Raw genomic sequence first — 22260 nt, forward strand, 5'->3', positions numbered from 1 at the left:
CAAAAAATCTGCTACTTTGATAACGGAGTTCCAAATAAGCCTACAAGAAGAGAATTCTAGTTAGGAGATCATCATGTAACGCAAAGCATACAGAACTTCACAACAAAAACTAAGCACAGCAGCGCAGGACACAGAAGTCTGCCTGAACTATCGACATCCATATGGAAAAGTTCTAGGAAAAAAAACCCATAGCTTTGCTGTCCCACTTGGCCATGACAAAGTTTCTCTGGGATGGAACATCAGTGATAAGGCAGGCCATGTGAGATCCACAACAGAGGGCTGAGAGGATAACGCAGAAGAGAAACATGGCAGAGGAAGGAGGAAAAGGGATGTCTATGGCAAAAGCTAGTCTGAGGAAACACTTTCATACAACATACACACTTCCTCTTGTGGCACAATTGAGGCAAAGATTCAAACCACAACGACACCTTAACAAGACACCAAAACCAGTGAATTTAAAGTGGCAACCCCCCCATCTTTGTTTTTGAAAGGACACACGGTGCCAGCTCTGAGACAGCCCACCTCCTGGGCTGCAGGAGTCAGAGATGCTGTGTCTGGTGAGCTGCTGAGGCAATGAAAGCTGAGAGCAGGTTAAAAAATTGGCTGATAGCTGACCCATCAGGTATCTTTTTTAAGATTCCTGCCCAAGTTTGGTCAGAGTTTCATGCAAGTCAAACCATCCAAGTGGAACAATTCATTTTAATACACTGGCAAATTCCAGCTAAAACTTTTTGCTGTAATTTCTGATCAGCTCCCACTAAGAGCCTAACCTCAAGTTTTCAGTTCCTCTTTAAACCACAAACCATGACTATAACCTGCTCGTTCTCTAGGGTGTCTGAGAGACACTTCTGTGTCCTCCTGGGGAAGGGGGGGGTCCATGATAGCTCCGACCCCAGCGGACCTCTGGTCTGATCCACTGCAGGCACACCTGAGCTCCCTGAGACAGCGGGAGAAGGCTTCACGGTAAAGGCAGATGCTCAAATTCTATTTCACTGCATCTGTCTCTTCTACAATGTAAATGTCTGTAGTGAGGCTCAAACAAGGAGGTAAGATGCAGTAACCGGACTACCCCCACGCTGCAGAAACTAGAAAGGAAATCAAGTGGTTCCTCCCGCAAGTAAGTATTTAAGCAGTATTTTTGTAACATAAAACCACTCTGATGACTGCAAATCCAAAAGGCACCCAAGAGTAAACAGAGGGAAAGAAATTTTGTTGTGTGAGGAGGAACTTCTGCTGCAGTTAAAAAGCATAAATACTGGAGTGATCTGAAGCTGCCTATAAATATTCGAGAACATCAAAGCCGGTCCTGTTAAATTAAAAATGCTGTCACACAGATAGGAACTAGCCTCTAGCACTGCCAGCTTCAACATGTGAGCCTCTGATCTGAGAGGCAAAGGCACAGCTCTTCAAGAAATTTTATTCACCATAAGAAAGAAAAAAAAGCAAACCAGCAGTTGAGTTTAATAAGGATATTAAATACCTTACGAGTGAGCTAATTAGAGCTTAACTCTTTCAGGACACTTCAGCCCTTTTACTGACAAGGACAGTAGTTTCTTCCGATACTACTTCCACAGCTGGGATGTCTCCAGGCTTCCTATCCAAGCCCCCAAAACAAACACTTACACAGTCCAGAAACAGTGAAGATTTTATTGTTTTCATCTTGGTGTAACTTTCATTTAATCATATTGCATACATCACACATACACACATGTGCATACATTTTGGCTGACTATTCCATATTCCACATCAGGGATCTATGTTTAATAATAAAGCTGTCCCGAGAGATTTCAAATCTCCTTCATCTTCCCACAGTTGCCTCAAGATAACAAGAGGGGTAGACAAAAGGAGACCAGATCACTTTGACTTCTGTTATTTGAGGAGATTCAGCTCCTGGTGGCAACTGAATATAAACAAAATATGCATGGTTGAGAAATTTATCCCTATCTGCAACTACAACCCTGTTATTTCACTACAGAAAAATCTCCATAAATTCCCAGTATCAAAACCTACAAAGATTATTACTGAAAGTTACTGAAAGTGGTGGGGGAGGATGAACTCTGGCAGCGCAGCTTTCTCAAGTAAAATAGCGAAAACCCCAAATAAGATCACACCTTGGGAGTTCTTTTGCACTAACTGCTCTGCAACGTCTTTTCCTCAGACACAGTTTTGGGATGCAAAAGATAGAATCTTTTAAACAGGCAAAACACTGCCAGCTAGCAGATTGGGGATACCTTGCCTCTGAGCAAAAAGAGGTCTCCAGCCCTTGGCTCCTATTAAATACTGAACTCAGTAGCATCTCCTGGCTCTGTTCCATGCGTTTATTTCTTGCTCCCAGCCTTGCTACACATCATTCAGGACATCTGCCAGCTTGGCGTCCAGACCATAAAGTGTTCATCTCCCCTGTATCCTCACAGCATGCAAGACAGTATCTGCTCTAAAGGGCTTCTAAATAAACCCAAAACAGGTATCAGAAAGTATGCTGGACCCTTGTAAAATACAACACTGCAGTGGGAACCAATACATTTTCCTGTTATAGTATACACACCCTTTAGAGACTGCCTTAGGAGAAGTCCCAATCGGCGTAAGAAAAGAGCAGCAACTGCTACACTGCATATCCTAACGTCTATCCTCATCTCCACAGCCAGCAAGGACAGGTAAAACTTCAGTATAGCAAGAAGAGACAGCACTAGTGTGCGCAACTGGCATGCTATACATATAATATCAATGTTTTGTCTATGACATACAGATATTATTATTGTTGTTGTTGTTGTTATTAAGGTAAAACCTATCAAGGCTCAGTTGCAAATGCCACCATTTAGCCAGGCCCAAACAGGAAGTCCATAAATCTTCAAGAGCAGTCTCTGCAGGGAACATCAATCAATCAATCAACCAACCAACCACAGGTTTTAAAAGAGATTCTTCTCCACGAACTACAGAGTTTCAGAACTGACCCATCAGTGTATAAAACCAAACAGAATACCTTCTACAATTCCAAGTCAGTCCTCCAAACCCACTTTTCTTAATCTGTCATCAAAGTGGACTGTTTAAGGCTGGAAACTTTCAGTTCCAAAGGTGAACTCAATGGAAAGTTTGGTTAGAGTCTCTTCTGCTTGGGGTGGGGGGTGGGGGACTGGGAGGAGTGGGCAGGATGGATAAAGAGAGAAATAGAGGGGAAGGATTTTTCCCACCCACACTTAATACACTTTTTATTGTTGGGGTTTTTTTTAAAGCAGGCAAGCATCAAAAGCCTCAAAGTAAGAAAACAGATCTTGGCACAAACTAGGGTCTTTCCTGAATTAAAAGCAATTTTTCCAACACTACAATCAGAAGCATTTGAAAGTTGCTTACCAAGCACATGCAATAAATTCACAGTAGGAGGCACGTACTTGCAACATGCATGCCTGTACAGCTAATTAAACAGTTGTACTCAAACCATGACTGCAGACTCTAAAATATGCTCCTTAGCTCTTTGTCAGGCCAGTCACCTCCTCACCGATTCTTCAGTTTGCTTTACTACTGAAAATGATGCAAAATAATAAACCAGCTTAAGCTCAAGAAAACCAACAGAAAGCTTAAGCTGGCCAGCAGCTTTAGAAAGCAACTAAAATCCTTACATTAATGCACAGAGTAACATGGGTCTGGGAAGCCTAGAGAGTCTGCATATATTAAGCTACGTATTTAAGGGTGTACTTGTGTCTGGCACATAACCCACACCTAATCAACCTTTGTAAACTGGTTTTTCATCTTAAAGCCAAGTACAACAACAAAAGTCATTTAAAGCAGCATGAAAAGGAAATTTAAAAAAAATGATTGAAAGTAATTCATCACTGTGAAGAGGACACCCTAAGCCACCAGAACCCTATTTTCCTGAGCACTACTACTCAATCCTAACATAAGCACAGCTCCACCAATGGGATAAGTGCAGTAAACTGCAGGTTTTGGCAGTCTCTACTGGGTATCCACAAGATCACACTCCCCTGGTCACCTCTGGTTCAACTGTCAAGCAGTCAAGAAAAATGCCGGCAAAAAAATTATTTTTTTTTACATGAATCTTCTGTTGCTGTTGTAACAATTTCAAAACATGTCTTTGTTTAAAAACAATCTCTTTTTCCTTTGCCAATCTCCTTTAATGTGAAAGGCTCTCCCTTCAAGCCAGGAAACATGAGAAATAAGGCCAAGCATTCAACTTGCATTCATTCTGTTTTCATATGGAGGCACCACAAGCTCTGTTCTGACCACATTTGAATACTGAAGTGCAGATGCCCAAAAGAAGAGATAGTATGTACAAGTCAATATTTAACACTTCCTAAATTGAGCGCTTCTGATGTACTCAGTGTATTAATGCAAATACACGTACCGCTTACATAACTGGGTAGAACATACGGCAGATTACTGCCTCCAGATCTTACCTTTCCTTAACCAGTAAGATGCTGGCCTCTTAAAAGCATTCACACTTTGAAAAACTATGTTTATGAAAGTTATTTTGGTCCAGAAGGGCCTCACTTTGAAATTCCAAAACAAGGACTAAAAGACTGTAATAAAAAAAAAGGGAGCATTTTTAAATACACGCTCCACCACAAGATGGTATAAACTGGAAGAAAATTACTATGTATGCTAATCAATGGTTTTATACAACTACTCAAGAGTTTCCTATAAGATCTGCTTGCAGCAAAGCTGCCTGCATTTCTTTCTCACCAAGTTACTCCACACCAAATCATGACCTCTACATGCTTCACCTGGAGTAATTTCAGATGCCCTTCACTAGGCAAAGCAATTAAAACAAAGTTACCCTGTCCCATAATCACATCCACCAGTGGAGTGCTCTGGGAGAGCAAGTGCCAATTCTATCCGTGAGGCATGGCTGGCCACAAGCCCTGGTAACACTATGAAGCAGGCTGTTATTATATCTAAACCATTATAGTCATATAGATCCAGTCTCAACATAAATATATATAAATGAAAAAAAGTTCTCCAAATGGCTCCATGTTTAACAGTTTTCGAGGGCCACTCCTCTCCAGGATTTTTTCCTAGTTCCACCTCCAGTACAAGCAATAGGAGTACATGGAAAAGGAAGTGGTCAGCATCCTGCCAACGAGGATTTTCAACAGTACAGATCTTAAATGTCTGTGCAGAGGATTAACGAAACCTACGGACTATGTGGAAAAGTTACCTGAACTCCCACAAACTATTCTTTCCCCACTCAATTCCCCACCTTTATTTGGAAGTGAACAGAAATTGCACTGGTTGCCCTGAGTACAAGACCCAGTGCTGTAAGCTTTCTGCTTCTATTTACTTTCTTAACCTACTTTATTCTTATTCCTCTAAATAGGTCACATTAGCATTTTTTTGCTCTTTCCATTGTACCTTCTTCTCCATACTGAGATATCTTTTACCTCATTTTCTTATACTGTGCCTCCCACCTTCTCCTCAAGGGACTGTCTCAGTCTTGTGTGCTGATGAGGCTCTGGTAGAAGGATTCTGGTATTGCTGCAACTCTGTGCAAATACTACAGGCATTGGAGCTTCCTCCAAAACCAGAAACTCATCACTGAATTTGGTACCTTATCTTTTGAACAGCCCTCTCCCATGTAGTAAAGCCTAGAAACGTTTATTTATTATTGCCTTAGACTCATTTAGAAACAGTTTGCACAGGTGCCCTTAACTCTCCATTAATACATTATAATGTATTGTAGTAGTCTAAAGCTTCAAAGTCCAAGGTTTTTAACTAGGTAAATATGATTTACTAGTCCTTAAAATTCCATGATAATTTTGGGTTTATATTAACTGTTTTCATAAGGCTTTTCTTTTTCCAGAAGATATGAAAGAAGACATGAAACTGTCCAACCGAAGGAGAGAGACGGATGCTCTCACAGAAGGTTTAAGCAGCCAAGTGCCCCTTCTCACCACTATCTTTGACCCCACACTCTTAAATTCTCTTACAGCGTTGCAGTGCACCTTAACAGGATGGCACAAGTGCAGGATTCTCAAAGCAGAGCACTACAGCTGCAAGTAGACATCAGCTGGTAGCTGCCACAGAAGGAGTTACCACGTCCTTTCACCACCATTCTAAGAGACATCTTGGATATTGCAATACTGAAGAATTAATAAAAAATAAGGATCCTTATTTACAATACTGTATTCAGAAGCCAACGAGAACAGGCAACTTCTCGTGAACTAAAGCAGCAATGATGTGACTGGGCTAGAGTGCACAGTGTGAAGACAGTGCCCAGTATCAAGACAAAACAGTACAAGAACGACCTATGCAAAACACTTTGATGGGCTGTCTTCAACCCTCCCCGTATACTACCCCACACCACAGTACATGATGGACTAAAGCATGACTGAAGCTTAAAAAATAGGAAGGGAGGAACAGAGGGAGAGATGGAAACTGGGAAACAGCTGGATTAATCTAATCTGAGATCAAACCCAGGACAATGCCTCTGCAGCAAGCAAGCTGCTTGTGGCTTACAGGCTCTACAAAGGCTGTCCAGGTACAATAACTGAGCAAGTCTTTACCTCAACCATCTCTTATTTTAAAAGTGAATTATGCTTTCTTTATCATCTTGGCCTTCTCCTGCAGAGGACCCAGACCTGTAGTCACCTGTTGCACTCCCATGAAAAACACCTTCCTTTCACAGCACGAAAAAGTCAACCGGCCACAGTAGAGTCGGGGACCCCATCCCTGAAAGAAACCAGGCAACTCTGGGCATGGGCAACCTTCATTCTTCTGTCAGAAACTACTGAAGAATAAGCACCAAACAAGCTCAGATGAGGCACAGCACACCACAGAAACTACAGAAGAGTAGCCTGCTGTCCACAGGACTAAACTTGCATTTTTCATCTTTTTTTTAAGTTATCAACTCTCTCCCATAACAGAGAGGATTGACAAGCCCTGCCAACTCACAAAACAAACTGAAACCTTCAGTTCAGGCTTCAAAACCTGCACATAGGCTTTAAAGAATGAGATATTGGAAAATGCACAACCAAAACTTGTAAAATATTTTGCTATTCCATGCATATATCGAGGCTGTAATACAGAAGATTCTTGTTCCTACCAGCCAGACAGTCAAGTCTTAATACAATGATAACCAGAACACAAAACTTAGATTAGATGAGGTTTCTGATCCACAAAGCAGCAAAGGAACAAGTATAGAAATTACTCACTGTTCTGACTACGTAACTACAGACACACACCTGATGCTGTTAAAACCAAAAAGGAGCCATCAGTGACTTGCCGTTATTAAAATAAATAAATATTTTTTTTTTACATTTAAACTGGAAATAAGCACTGTGAAAGTCAGACTTATTTTTTTTTTAAAGACAGCAGCAATTAATTCTCTTCCATTCGTGACTCAGCCTTGTTATCTATTTAACACAAACTCCTTAACTTTCAGCAGGCCTTCAGAATGGTGACGGGACTCAAGGTTCTGTCTGACACAAGTTCAGATGAGAAGCTCAAGCAGGACAGTGCTTAGATTCAACAGCTGAAGATGGACATCTCAAACATGACTATTCTCACTTGCCTCACAACATTTGCCAATTGTGAGCATCTGTTCATACCATTCAAGACTGAAGATCAAAGAGGACAAAACCTATAACCTCGCCCCACTTCTCATACACAACACAACAGATACATTCCAGGTCTCCTGTCCTTGTACTAAAACAGAGAAACATAGTAAATGGTGAACAGCCCTTCTTCTCATCCCATTCTCAGCATCCACAGGGTGTCAGCTCTTTGTTTTCCATCAGAATGAAAGTGCCACATTCCAATGACAGCTCAACTCCAAGATACTTCACTCCAAGGACAAGATGATGAAGCAAACCTGAAGTCCCAAAAACTGGTACTAGGAACTTGGTTTTACCAGAGACATTTACTATCCCTGATGTCCTCAGGATCATTACTGTAAGCCACAGCTTTACAGTTAAGGTATGGAAACTAACACAAACCCAATCACAGTTGTCTTCATATTCTAAGAGGATAATGAGCAAAGAAAACATCCAACAAGACAGTGACTCAAAGCCACAAATAATTCCACTTCCTCAATTTGAATGGCCTTCAGGCGCTCAACTCAAGCAAGAAGAAACTTAACCTGCCTGTTCAAAAAACAACAACAATAAAAAAAAGAAAATACACATTTTTGTTTTCCATCGTCAAAGGACACAAATATTTCCTTGACTCAGCCTCCTCTGATCATTGCCAGACATCTATCTACCTGCACAGTTATTTCAAGTCACTGCTTTCAACATCGTTAAAAGCTCTGCCAATCCTTCAGAGTGCAAAGCCTACCTGACAGAAGTTTACAGTCTTCAGCAACTTTTGCATTTTGAGAAAACAGAGGAAAGGTTCAAAGCTATTCAAGTAAATAAGGGGCGGGAGGGAGACAGAAAGAAGGAACACACAGGCACACGGTCTTGCACTCCAGTTCTAAGCCTCTCCATCTTCTGCAACAGAAAGAAGATGGGCAATAGCACTGCTACAGGGAACTGCCGTGCAAGCTGGGAAGTGTCCCACTTCTGGTTTGTTCCTGGAGCTGAAAGCACTGAGTTATGCTTGTTCTCCCCAAACCTTTTGAGCACAAAAAATACATGCAACTGGAGATTATTATGTAATCTACACATCACCCCAGTTCAATGGCTATATAAATTTCATTATTCCCCTGCTGAGGTTTCCAAGCAGCAACAAACCAACCAAACCCCAACCTTTTATCGCACAAGAAAAACCTGCCAGAATATTCCTAAATTTCTCCTCCATACTGCTTCTCTTCAAAATTGTGTGTCTTGGTAATCCACCTATATTACTGTATTTAGCAGTGTATCTAAGCCAGGAGTAGCAAATAGGAAAGACTAAGAGTGAGAATCAACAATGACTGTGTATCATTTAGAGTTTTTCACGTCAGAGTTTTTAATGCCATATAAAACAAACACTAAATTTGATCCTCTTTCCCCAGCACCTCACCACCACTTCATAAGAAACACAGCATTTGATGCTCCACATCTTAGCTATGAAGCAGAATAAGCAACTGGACCAGAAACTTGCCAATTGCAAGCAGAATTAAGATACATAATCCCACTCTGAGCAAAAAAGTCACTGCTAATCAAATCAAATCAGTGATGCTTATTGTCCTAGCAGTGTAAGTCTGTGGCCATGTAGAATCTAGTTTGACACAGAACTACATCTCAGCTTTTGGTCTGAATGCTACAAGAAGTTTCAACCATAAGGAGTTCACCAGTCTTAATTTGTTTTAAAGCAAAATATCATTTTAGAGGTTTCAACAGTCTTGTTTTCACAATCACTCTCTAATCAGACATTTTCAATTTCCAATCTCAACCATACTAATGGCCAGGATATTGTCCCAAGAAACACATAATATTCCAGTATGCCAGATACCACCAAGATGGTTAGACCTTCAAGCAGTTTAAGGACCAGCTGACACAGCAACCTAAGGATGAGTTTGCTGAATACAAACGGTGGCCACATGAAAGAAGACATACGAACATTTCATCTCTCTGAAGAGTTATTCTGGTAGACACTTGACCCTAATAGGACTTGTTCACAATAACATGAGAAACAATATAATAGCGTACCACTGCTGGATAGGAATCTGACCAACAACCAGTTTAGGAGTGAATGTATGACCTATCAAAAGCTGAAAGTGCATTGTTTCTTAAGGTCTGGGGTTTTTTTTTTTGTTCAGACTTTCAAGACCAATGAGTAATTGATGCTATTAACATAAACAAAAGTAAGTCTTTGTGTAGTCCCAAAACCACAATTCCTTTGATCCATTCTTTAATGTGTTCCTGATTTTCAAGAATTTCTAATATTTCATTTTAAAGAAAAATGCATCTTAATCTTGAAGGAGCTGTACACACTGACAAAGTGGCTGGGGCCAAGAAGAGCTTGCTTCACTGACTGAAGTACCACCAGCTACAGTTGAATAGGTTCTTAGCGGCATTAGCTTCATGATTCTTTCCTAAATCTCACCGTGAGCTTTAAATGACGATCCAGAACAGCGGACTCATATAATTCCAAAAACATACAGCCTAGCTGAAAAAGGGAGGCAAGCCAATTTTGGCTCTGAAAAAACTCACTTTCAGGAGCAAATGAAGGAAGCATGACACTGACAAGAGATGCCATATATAATCTAAAATCTCAGGAGTGAAAATATGACTGATAGCATTCAGTCTAGCCGCTCTGGAACAATGTCTGCCATATTCTCTTCTCTGAAAAAAAAAAAAAAAAGCACACAGTGGCTCAGGAAAAAAAAATAGCCTGTTCATCATGTATATGATGTTATCTAGTAGATGATGAATAAGCCAAACAGTGTTCGAGTGATAAATGACTGTAAAAGGTTTGCCACGTAATTTGGCTTTCACTGTAGTCTTCCTATTTGGGGAGGGGGGCTGCCTATTCAGGTGTCAAGAGGAAGCAGACAGCTGATGTTATACATAATAAGGCCTACTAAAGTCCAGTTAATACATTTGTTTCAAGTTACACAAATCTGAGTGTTAACAAAACAGTATGTTTTTTCTCCACTTTCACTTACAATCTCGAGGAAAGTATGACCTCAGCAAATGGCTCCTACTCTGTTCTTAACACCTGACACGAAAAGAAACTTTAGACTCTCTTGCTACCCCCAAAGACACAGTGTTAAGTCTTACACGTATTGTTTGATAATGCACCAAAAAGTTAGAAAACGTCAGTGTCTGTGCCCTACTAGCATCACCTTTTTAAAAAAATCTCATAAATATAAATGAATTGGTCCATCCCTCTTTTCTCTGAAAGAATAAATAAAACCCCTTATTTCAGCAGCTTGTCCTCACAACTTTTCTGCCTGCAAGAGAACTTTTGTAAGAAACCCTTCCAGCTGAAACTGTTTTTAAATAACAAGCAGTCAAAAGCAGTATTCTTTACTTTAAAAGAAGGAGGAAAAAAAAAAGGTTATTTTGATAGTAACGTATTTGTGCTTGTAGAGCTTTACCTGTCATTTTTAGAGCTTGCTTGCCACTGGTCAGATTTTTTAAACTTTCATATATGTATTTACGTGTGTATGTAGGTGTACACATAGCGAACTCAAGCAAACAAATTCCACAGCTGTTAATGAGATACAAGAATTGCTATCAGCAATTGCTTCACAGTCAAACTTACTAAAACACCATTTAAGTAATTTTTCTTTACTTAGCCAATGGGGAAAAAAAATAACGTCAACAATTGCAAGGGACTACAAAGGAATTAGATAAGCAGTACTTCAAGAGTTCCAAACAGAGTAAAGCATAGCTGCGTTCAGATAAATACAAAAATTAATTCCCTGGTGAGAAAGTCGAGCGCAGCTCTGCAAGAAATTGAATGTTCTGAAAGAATCCCTTGAAACCAGCTCCGAGAGCAGCAGTAACAGGTACGCGGAGCGCGGCGAGCGGTCCACGCGAAGCCCCACGGCCAGGAGGCGGCACGGACGGAGAGCGAGGACGGGCGGCGGCCCGAGCGCGTCTCGCAGCGCGTTACTTCCGCGGGATTCCGACCCTGGGCCCCCCCGCGCGGACGGCTGTCGCGGGGAGCCCCCAGGCGCACCTGGCAGCGCCCGCACCGCCCGCAGCAGCGCCGGGACGGGACGGGACGGGAGCCCGCCCCCACGCAGCACCGCGGAGCGGAGCGCCCGGCGGGCAGAGTCCCCGCCCCCGCCGCGCAGGCACCGCGCCGCCCCGCGCCCGACGGAGGTGCGAGGGCGCGGGCACGTGCGGCGCCGAGCCCGCCGGGGCGCCGCCGCTCGCGGACAGGCGGCTCCGCCCGCTCCCGCCGCGGAGGGCGGCCGCGCCGCGCGCCCGGCTGTCAAACGGGGCTCCGAGCCGGCGCCGGCCCCGGGCCTCGGGCCGACAAGGTGAGGCCGGGGCTCGGCGGCCGCGCCGCCGGCGCGGGGCGCCCCGCGGCCTTTGTGCGCGGGCGCGCATCTGTCACCGCGGCCGCGGCGCCCCCAGGCCGCGCGGCGCACGTGGGGCGGCGGGCCCGGCCCGGCCCGGCGCAGGCTTTGTGCCGCCAGGTGACGGGCGGCCGGGCCCGCGGAGCCATCTTGGGGCAGGCGGCGCCCCCCCGGCCGGCGCTCACCTGCACGATCTCGCCCTCGGCGCTCAGCGTGGCCCCCGCGCGGGAGAAGCGGCCCTGCAGCCCGGTGGTGTAGGTGGTGTAGTCGCCGCTGGGGCTGGACTCGAAGAGCACCACCTCCACGAACGCCGTCTCCTTGCCCAGCGCCGCGCCCGGCGCCGCGGCCAGCAGCAGCCCGAGCAGCAGCGGCGGCGGCACGGCCGGCCCCGCGCCGGCCCCGCAGCCCCTCATCGCGCGGCGGGGGGGAGCGGCGCCCCGCCGCCGCCGCGCATCGCTCCCGAGCGGCTCCAGCTCCGGGGCCGGGCTCCCGGGCGGGTCAGCGCCCCATGGCAGCAGCCCTCCCGCCGCGCTGCGCCCCGCTCCTCGCCGCCGCCTGCCCCGCGCTCCCCGTCCCTCGCCCCGGCTCCTCTCCGCCCTGCCAAGCCGCTTCCCTTTCATCTGCTCCACGTGACGGCCACCACGGGGTTATCCCCGCCCTCCGCGCGGCTCTGACCCGCTCCGTCCCTCCCTCGGCGCACACACGGCCCGCAGCCCCCGCCGGGCCCAGCCGAGCCCAGCGGCGCGGCGGCTGCTGCGCGGGGACCCGGCACGGCCGGAGCCCCGAGAGCGGGCGGGCGGGCGGGCGAGACCCGCGCGGCGCGGCGCTCGGGAAGGCCCCGCCGGGAGCCGGCCTCCCACGCGGCCGGGCCTGCAGGGCCCAGCCGGGCCGGGCGCGCCCGGAACGCGACAGGCGGCCCCGGCGGCCTGCGCCGCACGCCCGGGCCCGCGGGGCCGCCGGGGCCCTTCCCGCCGGCGGCGGGGCTCTCGGCCTGCCCGGCCCGCGGCCTGGCAGCCGGCTCGGAGCGGCGGCGGCGGCGGGGCGGCGGGGCTGGAGCGGGCCGGCCGGGGCCGCCTCCCGGCGCTCCCTCCTCCCGGCGCTCCCGCGGCTCGCAGCCGCCGGCCGCCCCTCATCGGCGCCGGGGAATGCCCGAGTGCGTTAGGCACGGAGCCCCGGGCGTGACGGCTGCAGCCCCGCCGGCGGTACCCGACCCCGGCGGGACGTGCCCCGAGCGGGCAGGACCAGTGCCTCGGTAACCGAATGTACCAAAGTCACTGATTCTCTCTGGAGAGACGCTGCTCCGCTGTGGCGTCTGCAGGGCTCTCTCTGCTAACGCTTGCCGCTTCCAGCAGACTGCCAGCGTCCAACAGGCTCCTCACCTGTGTGGGGGGGCAGGAATGGCCGATCTGGCCCCTTGAACTCGGTAATCACAATGGGGTCTGTGAGAGGAGACTAGGTAACCTGGGCGCTTTGGCTTGTCTGTTAATGCAAGTCTATGCAACCTCCATGAATGACATGGAAAAGGTGTACGGGTAATGATTTTTATTTCAGTCTTGCACTGCAAGAACTGGATGGCAACCAATGATGCAGTTTTCCTTTAAAAGTATATGCAACCGAGTTGTGGAACTCATTAACACAAGATGTTACGGGGCCTAAAAGTATAAATCAATTACAAGGGGAATGAGACAAACCGATGCGAGGTCCCTTGTTGGTTATGAAGCACAATGTTTGGAAGCAAACTCCAGCTCTGGGGTGAGTCCCTAACCTACTGGCAGAAGGAATAACACCACTGTCTACAAATTGCCAGCTCTTTCCCTAAATATACTTTGTTACCACTGAAGACAAGATAGTGGCATCCTTAGCATGACACCGGGAGCAACATTAGCTTAACAAATCATTGAAGATTTCTTCAGCAAAGAAGTGCCAAGAAGGGATCACAGGAATGTACACTCCGGGCTCCTACTGCAAGACACAAAATACCCCCTCAAACCTAAGACTTGAGTACAACAGATCAAAGGCTGCAAAACTATGGCATGCATAGAAAGAGCTGGAAGGGGCATTGCTGTGGTGCTCTAGCCTGGTAACAACAGAGAATGCACTATGCAAACTTGGATGTGGTCAACACGTGCGAATCTTAGATTATAGGTATGTTTCAGTAGGATTTCAGAAATGCATAGCATCTAGTCTGCTAAGTAGAAGCATTTTAATCCCTTAGTGCAAACTACCTCTAGATTTTCCTTTGCCTGTGAGGCAAACGGCTGATGCTTAGACAACACAGAGTTTCCTACATCATAATCAACATAGGAACAGGTTAAATGTTGAGAACTCTAGGAGGTTTTGTCCCTGCTGAGTCAGCTAAATCATTTCACAGTCCGTAGCAAAAGCAGAGATGTATGCAGGGGTTGCTGTTAACCTGGACTGTGCATGGGTCATGAGAAAGTCTCCTGACATTCAGCTAATTCTCTTTCTTCACTAACTTCAGTGGTTTAGGCAAATGATATCCAGACTTTTTAACCCGCTGTCTTCTCATCCCTTCCAGAAGAGACAACAGCAAGTCATTTCCAGTCATTGGCGGGTTTTTATGCCTGCATGTCAGATTCAGGGTGTCTTTTTTCACTGAGTATTTTTCTTCTTGCAAAGGTCCTTAAGCCACTGTAATCAAGTTTTTTCAATGTTGTATTAGTAAAGGTAAACAGCTTATGTCCTAAGTTGTTGTAAGTTCAAGGCCTCCCAACTGTCCTACACCCATTGGGTGGGTATGTCATCAGGTTAGCAGCAGTAAGAAGTGTTGGAATTTCAGTGTCAGAGGACAATGAGGTGTGCGCAGGTTGTCACTTGAAAGGCAACGAATGAATGGTGCCCCTTACAGAATGTCTTCAGTAGGACACCGTTGCGCAGCTTGGAGGATGCTGCTTGGAGGAACCGCCCAGCATCGTGGTATTTGTCCACCTCTGTCTCAGGCACAGTCGGAGCCTGAGGACAGCCATACCACTGGATGTGCCAACTGATGAGTTTTTTGCCGAGTATGACTCACCATATTTGGCAGAAGTTTGCCTGTTTGTGGAGAAGTATTTATGTTAAACAGCTCTTCCTTTGCCACTTGTTTCATTTCTATGATTTCTCCATAATCATGCCAAGGTAACTTCTGTGGAGCTGTGTGGCAAACTGGATCAGGGAAGAGACCAGGGCTAAAGGCAGCCTGGGGGAAGGGGGGCAGGGTGAGCAGGGATGGAGTGGAGAAGGCTATTTTTAAACTGTATCTGCAAGCTCAAACGGCATTGGGAAGAGTAGCTTTAGGAGTAGATATGGGAATTGGAAATCTAGGAGTTCTAAGAGACCATGACAAGAGTTCAGTGTATATGGAACACACAGTTTTAGTCCTACAAAAACTGGGAAGAACCTGAGATTCCTGATTCTTAGCTGTGAAACTGAAAAGTCAAAAATGCTGTGTCCTTCCCTGCTCATCAACAAAGTGGATGTCAATTTACTTCAGCAGTGTAGGGGTTCAGATGTTAGGCAACTGTCTAAGTTTCATTGCATCAAACTTAAATGCCCCTCACGAGGCATCCATGAAGACTACGTATTTAATTTTTCCTCTTTTTTTTCTATTTAATCTTTAAAAATTACATAAACATCATACCTTGAGATATTATTAGATTTCAAATTTAAATATTGAGAAAGTAGGGATTATCCAGATAAGACAATTCAACAGTAATCTTGTCCTCTGTCCACACGTACTGTGAAATTCTTCTGTTACAGGGGTACGTTTTTCCCACAGGGTCTTGCTTCACAGGAGAATTCCACTGTAGGTAAAAATCAATGAAGTATAGTGAAAAAATGCTATAGATAAGACCCCTGCCTCTATTGTTAATTAAATGGAATCACCAGTACTTTTTGGATATTCCCTAGGAAGTGGCCTAGAAGTAGGGCCTCCCCAGGTTAGGCTGAGAGTTAGGAATGCAGAAATGGCAGGCCAAATAGGTCTGGAAACTAACTAGTGAAACATATGGGAATGGGGCTCTGTGTAACCAGTGGACAGCATCCTACCCCTAAAATGAAAGTTGGTGAAGATCTGATCCACCCCACTAAACTATCCATATCATTGGACTACAGCAAAATTGCCTTTGCAGTAGCCTCACAGTCGAGTGACACAAGGCACTAGGTCCCAGGTCACCAAGTTCCCTCTGCTTGGGCAGAAATCCAAGCAGGAGGTTGCAGGAAGAGAATGGACTGTCTATCATTAAAGCCATCAAGTATTTCTAATTGGCTTCCTTCCTAGCTGGCAGCATACAGTTCACAATTCAGTTATGCCATAATACTTCAGATATGTTGTCTTTTTTTTTTCCCTCGATAACAAACTGAGGTCCAGGGTCTGAAACACAGAAGTCTCAAGCATTTCTAACTGCAACTGAGGACAGTAAGAGCTGTGATTTGAACATAATGAAGTGATGTATAATGCCAAATGGTCTGAGAAAGCATGCCCTAGGCACTCCGTCTCTTCTCCCAAGTAACAAGTGATAGGACAAGAGGAAATGGACTCAAGTTGCACCAGAGCAGGTTTAGATTGGATCTTAGGAAAAAAAAATTCACTGAAAGGGTTGTGAAGCATTGGAACAGGCTGCCCAGGGAAGTGGTGGAGTCACCATCCCTGGAGTTATTTAAAAGACATGTAGATGTTGCATTTAGCGACATGGCTTAGTGGTGGACTTGGCAGTGCTGGTTAATGGTTGGACTCGAAGATCTTAAAGGTCTTTTCCAACCTGAATGATTCTATGATTCTATCTATCTCTGAAGAGGGCAATCCATACTAGAGGATGCTTTTCAGACAAAACTTGCTACATCTCATTTCCCTTGCAAAGAAATGGGTATTATAGAACCCTCCTCCCCATGCTGCTCTTGAGAGGGAACAATGTTAGTGAAGTACTGTGATGAATGTTATAGAAAAAGCCCAAAACAAAATTAATTATTTTGTGCTGAAAGCAGAGCTAGAATATTGCACAGGAAGTATAGATCTGCACATCAGGCAAGAAGAAAACAACGTTGACTAGCCACTTGCAACATGTCCATCAGCCATTCTCACCATTAAATGAGGCAGGAACCCAGTTTCCCTGGTCCTGTCGTCCCTGTAAATACACTTGAAAATACATTTGGCTGAAGATGTCTGAAAGCTGCTTTCTGTCACATCTGTGCAGTCAACCGCAAATACAGCACACTGAAGAATCCTCTCTAGAGCCTCTTTTAGCCTCGTTTCATAATGAAATTAAACATATGCTATCTGCCTGTCAGCCTTGTCACTCTTCTGAACCTATTAGCTAATTTTAACCAAGCTTAAGGGCAGAACAGAGGTCTTAAGATAGTACATTCTTGCAAATTTTGTGAAAATCAGAGGCTCTGGACTCTGGATACTGCAGCAGTATCCAAAAAGGACATAGGGACATCTGGAGCACTAGGAAAACACCTGAAAAACTGAGCTTTTTCAGTTCTACTGTCCAAAGAACAGTCTGTTGTTGATGTTACATTTTTCTTTAATTAAAAAATCCATTCTAATTGTATCCCATTTAATTAACATGAAGCTTTTGTAACTATATTTGCATTTTAAGGGGTTACTGCTAGGAAAAGACAAAAAGTAAATGTGTGTGCATGTAAATGTTTGGTACAGCATAGTGTCCCTCAGTAGGTGGGGGGCAGAGGTTGGTGGAGTTCAGCTGTTACACATTCTGCATGGCAGTGGCCAGAAAAAATGTATGTGCACAGCAGCACATTAGTCACAGCATATGTTGTCTTTTGCTTGATGAGGATGCTTAAGGAGTGCGAAAGGAAGGTAAGAACTCAGGTTATTGAAGGGAGGTGATAAGGGCAGGGGCCCAGAGCTATTAAGAACAAGCATCTTGGAAACAAAGCATCTTTACCTCTGCTGTTTTGGCATTAACTTGTTTCTCCTCCAGTACTGAGGGACCCTCCCCAAAACCTAGTATCAGTTATTAGTGTAGCGAAGAGCGGATGACATTTTTGATTGTTTTCTTAAGGCACATTACCAGAACCCAGCCTCCTGACAATCTACAATGCTGTTAGTCTCTGATGATCCAGTTTGCAATAAGTACAGCAGTATCAGAACTCAAAAGACTTACCGAACTTTCAGCCAGTAATAATGTGAATTTTTAAATAAACTTTTTTCCTCATATATTGTCTTAGATTCTAGCATAACAAAGGAAAATTTCTTCTTTTCCAAAGAAATAAAGAAACTAACCAATAAGCATGGATTAAAAGTATTTCAGTGACTGTGAATTTTGAATTTCCATCTAATTGAGATTTTCTCCTATATCTACCAGACCTTGTTTGGAGCATAGTTCATCTCTCATCCACTTTGTAAAGAAAATAAGAAAATGTCTTTAAAGGGGCTGCTCAGATATGTTAAGTAGTAAGAAAAGGTGGTTCTTACTCCTATGATTTATCATAAGAAGTGATCTGGTAACACTAGATAACCCAGCGTGGCTACATTTCAGTAGGAGGAGCATTTACAAAGGTGAGGGCAACCTGTTGTTGCAGAGTCCAGTGACTAACTCCCTGCACTGGTCAGCAATGACCTTTTCATATTTAGGCTGTGAGTATTTGCAGGTAATACTGTACCCACATAGAGAGCACTGAGATTGTTTTTCCCTTTAACTACCGGGTATTAAATGTAAGTTTCACAAGCTGCCACTTAAACCCCCCCCCCAAAAAAAATCAAACAAAACCCCCCAAAAAACAAAAACTACAACAAAATGCCAACAACCACTGCTGTCTCCAATTAATAAGTGTTGTGAACATACAGTGGCAAATGGGAACTGTGGCCAAGAATAAGCTCTATGTGAAAAAATTGATTATATTTCAGTAGAACAACCTGGTCCTCATTTCCTTCTTTTCTTGACAATGACCAATGAACAGACGTTTTATTCCTGGAAAAACTGGTTTCCATCAGTTCACACCACTGTAGAAGTGCTGATGAAAGGGACAGCAGTTTATCCCTCCAATACTTCACAGATTAATTCAGATCATACACAATTGCTTCTCATCCTCCTACCTATTTATTCTATAAAGGCAATTAAAGAATTGGTGATGACTACAAAACACCTCATACCTTCCCCTCATCTTTGATAGTCACAAAAGCATCATCAGGCTTTTATATGCAGTATAAAGGTTATCATCATACCCAGTATGGATGGTAGCTGGGTGAACAGGCATAATGTCCTGGGCGGGCTGTCACCCAACACAGAAGACCAAGTAACAAGTCACCAAGGGAATTCCAGCTAAAGTGTTGAGCTACCAATGGTACTAAATAAGATGCTGAAAGAGCTGAGCACGGACATAATGAACATAAAAAGGATTATATACAAGTAGATACACCTTCAAGTTAAGTTTGACAATAACCAGGGTTCCAGGCTGCTGCTATAACAATGTAAACAACTTGCAAAGGTGGCCCAATTATCTAATTTAAAACAATAGTTAATCTTAAAGTACTGAGAGCATTTCCTGAAAGCTGGGGCATATTATTAGTTTCCATGGCAATGCTGTGATGATACAGGAGAGATGCACTTCTGTAAGGAAATGTAGTGATTCCAAAACAGAAGACTTGAAGTTTCTCCAGGATAGTGGGCTGGAATGAAATAATATTTTGACCCAACTCTGGACAATGGAAATTGACTATGTTTGATACAAAACTGGCTTCATGATTTAAGAAAATTCATTCTTGATGCAATTTTATGTAGTACCCATGTACTCTGTCAAGTCAATAAGATCAATTATTCCCTCCATCACACCAAGGAACACAAGGTGCAATCCGAAAGAAGTCAGCGTAGTGGCAGCGTAAATAAGAAAAACAGAACTAAAACAAAATCCAGACTTTTGATTCATACCAGGAACTACTTTAGTCTTGACTTATTACTAAGTAATCTAATCCATGATATTATAGTGCTAGTCAATACTGCATAAAAATAACTATGCTTAGAAATGCAAATCTCATGAAATCTGATCATCACACTTGTCACAATATTCATTTAAACAATAAAAAGACTTACTTTGCAAAATTGCAAGGTAAGGAGAAGATCCCTAGGAAAGAGTGTGTAGTCAAGCCATTCAAGGGATACTGATGTAGTCATATTTAACAGAACACCAAGGGGCATTTTAGTTCTGAGGCCTGAGGAACAGCTGAGTCTAGGGAGCTCAACCTCCTCAGCTTATTCAAGTGAAACTAAAGTAGTAATTTGATCATGGTCCCATGGATTGTCTGACCAGATAGAAAATTTCATACAAGAAAAGCAGCCAAATGCATTTGGCTAAAAACTAAAGCTTTATAAATTCAAGCTGCAGATAGGGTCCATTTTAAATCATGGCAACAGGTTACTATTGCAGCTTAGCTAGCAATTATGGTTGGGTTTTTTTTATCATTTGAGTTATTAATAAACAAGCAAGACCATACTTTCTTTTAGTTCAAGCCATGACATTTAGGTTTGATGAAAGAATCTTGTTTATGAAACTATATGTACCTGTATTATAAGAAACTCAGATTAGATACCCAGAGGAAATGCCTTCTGGCCTCATTCTGTGAGCAAAAGCCTTGCTCTGCTAACTTTGAAACAATCAGAATTTCATCCCATTATTTATATTAATCTTCTATTCTCCTATTTACTGCATTTCCTTGGTAAACAGACGTATGTCAATGAAGCATTTTATGGTATTTGAGACTAGGCAAGGAATTAGAGAAAGAACAACTGTATAGAAATCTTAGTTCCTTAGGTTAATACAGTTACTTTTAATCAACCAAACTAAAAGACTCATTAAAACACACTATTTGACTAAGATGTATTTTCCATAAAAGTTCTTGACATATCCCTGCGAAGCAGAAGAACCTAAGCAGTGAAAAACAGTTCTGTAATCTCACAGAGTAGTGGAATAAAATGAAAACTTTACTTACATGTGAACAGATTACAACCAGTGGCCAGAAGAAGGCCGGAAAGGCTACAGCATTAAATATTTTATACTGCAGGCAATAATGTTCTGCAGCCCGTGAAAAACTGCTTTTAAGCACACAATTCTGAGTTGCCCTGGTGTTACAGAGCCGAGGCATGACCACCCCACAGGCAGGTCTGCAGGTGGGTGGGAGTGCTGTCTGGCTCCTTGCCTTGCTGCTGCCCCTGGCCCTGCTGGCAAAGTGGGGACAGATCTTCCCTTTGGTCTTTACACTTACCACAGAGTTTGAGGGCTTCCTCTAATGGAGGTACGGTGCTCTGTGTTCACATAATCCCTGTGTTATAATGCAGTGTTTGAGTGCTGGGAGATAGTCTGTGAGAAGGAGGCTTAGGCCTGGTAAGAACCTGGGTCAATAAACCCAGATTTCTGTTATTATGGACACAAAATTTCAGTCCTGTTCCTAAAGTGATAAAATTCTCCCTTAAAAGGGATCACCTTCACTGCTGTGATTATTGAGGAACTTTACTGCTCTGACAGTTAGGAACAGTTGTGTAAGTGCCAGCTTGCACCTATCAGTAACCCATGTAGTGCATTCATTTTATACTAGAAAAGTCCATTAAAGAATCACCTCCTTCCTCCTCCAGTTAGGAACAATAATATCTCACTTCTGCATTAGACCTCAAATACTAATTCTAAAACACATTTAATTGGAAAAATCAGGCTGTGCGCAATGACTGCACACAGGCATGCTAATTCCTAAATTATGGCTCCAAAGCACTTGGGAAGGATTGAGAATGTGGGCACATGAGCAAGTTACCATGAAATAACTGTGGGCATGAGATTATTTCACATTAACTAGAGGATGGAAACATACACACAGTTACCTCAAACACTTCTACGTTATAAATTCTCATGCCAGCTTGATCATAGTGATTCATTTTTTCGCCCATGCTTAAGACACTGTCTTTCCTTTCAAACTCAAAGTCCAGATGAGACACAAGAGAAACTGAGAAAAACACCACTGACTAATCAAGAAGAAACATACCAATACACCTAGATTAAAATGGAAGAATTTTGATAAACTATTACATTTTAAACATCAACAAAATAAGAAAGTCTGGATAGTACCAGTGGATTTGTTGCTAACTCTTGTTTAAAAATTAGTCAAAGTATTCTAAGTATTCTTGATAATGGTTTACGAGTGTTATAAATGTTTGTTTCAACTGAGACTAGCAATTTCCCTTTGAAGCCAATTTGTGTTGAGATACAGTTCTACTTATATCTGTTCCACCTACAGGAAGAAGTGTCTGCCTTTTGCTTCAATCAAACTGGTAAACTGAAGGAAAAAGAGTCCCACTGTATACCTGTAAACTACTTGACTCAACATGTTCCTCCTACATTAC

At 43.8% G+C, this 22260-nt stretch overlaps 1 protein-coding gene across 4 annotated transcripts in view; it reads right to left on the reverse strand.

Annotated features, from left to right (window-relative positions):
* The window catches only part of ZNRF3 (zinc and ring finger 3), a 137027-nt gene that overhangs the window by 94025 nt on the left and 20742 nt on the right, over window positions 1-22260 (reverse strand). The window contains exon 1 of one of the 4 annotated variants that reach the window (XM_075041077.1): window positions 12097-12515. The exons of 2 other annotated variants lie outside the window; for them this stretch is intronic. In XM_075041077.1, coding sequence (XP_074897178.1) covers window positions 12097-12324 — 228 coding nt within the window. In that variant the 5' untranslated portion in view covers window positions 12325-12515. Of the gene's footprint in view, window positions 1-12096; window positions 12516-22260 lie in introns of those variants that run through there. One more of the 4 variants, XM_075041078.1, reaches the window with a different exon arrangement.

Source organism: Buteo buteo, chromosome 11, assembly GCF_964188355.1.
Source record: "Buteo buteo chromosome 11, bButBut1.hap1.1, whole genome shotgun sequence".
Lineage (NCBI taxonomy): Eukaryota > Metazoa > Chordata > Aves > Accipitriformes > Accipitridae > Buteo > Buteo buteo.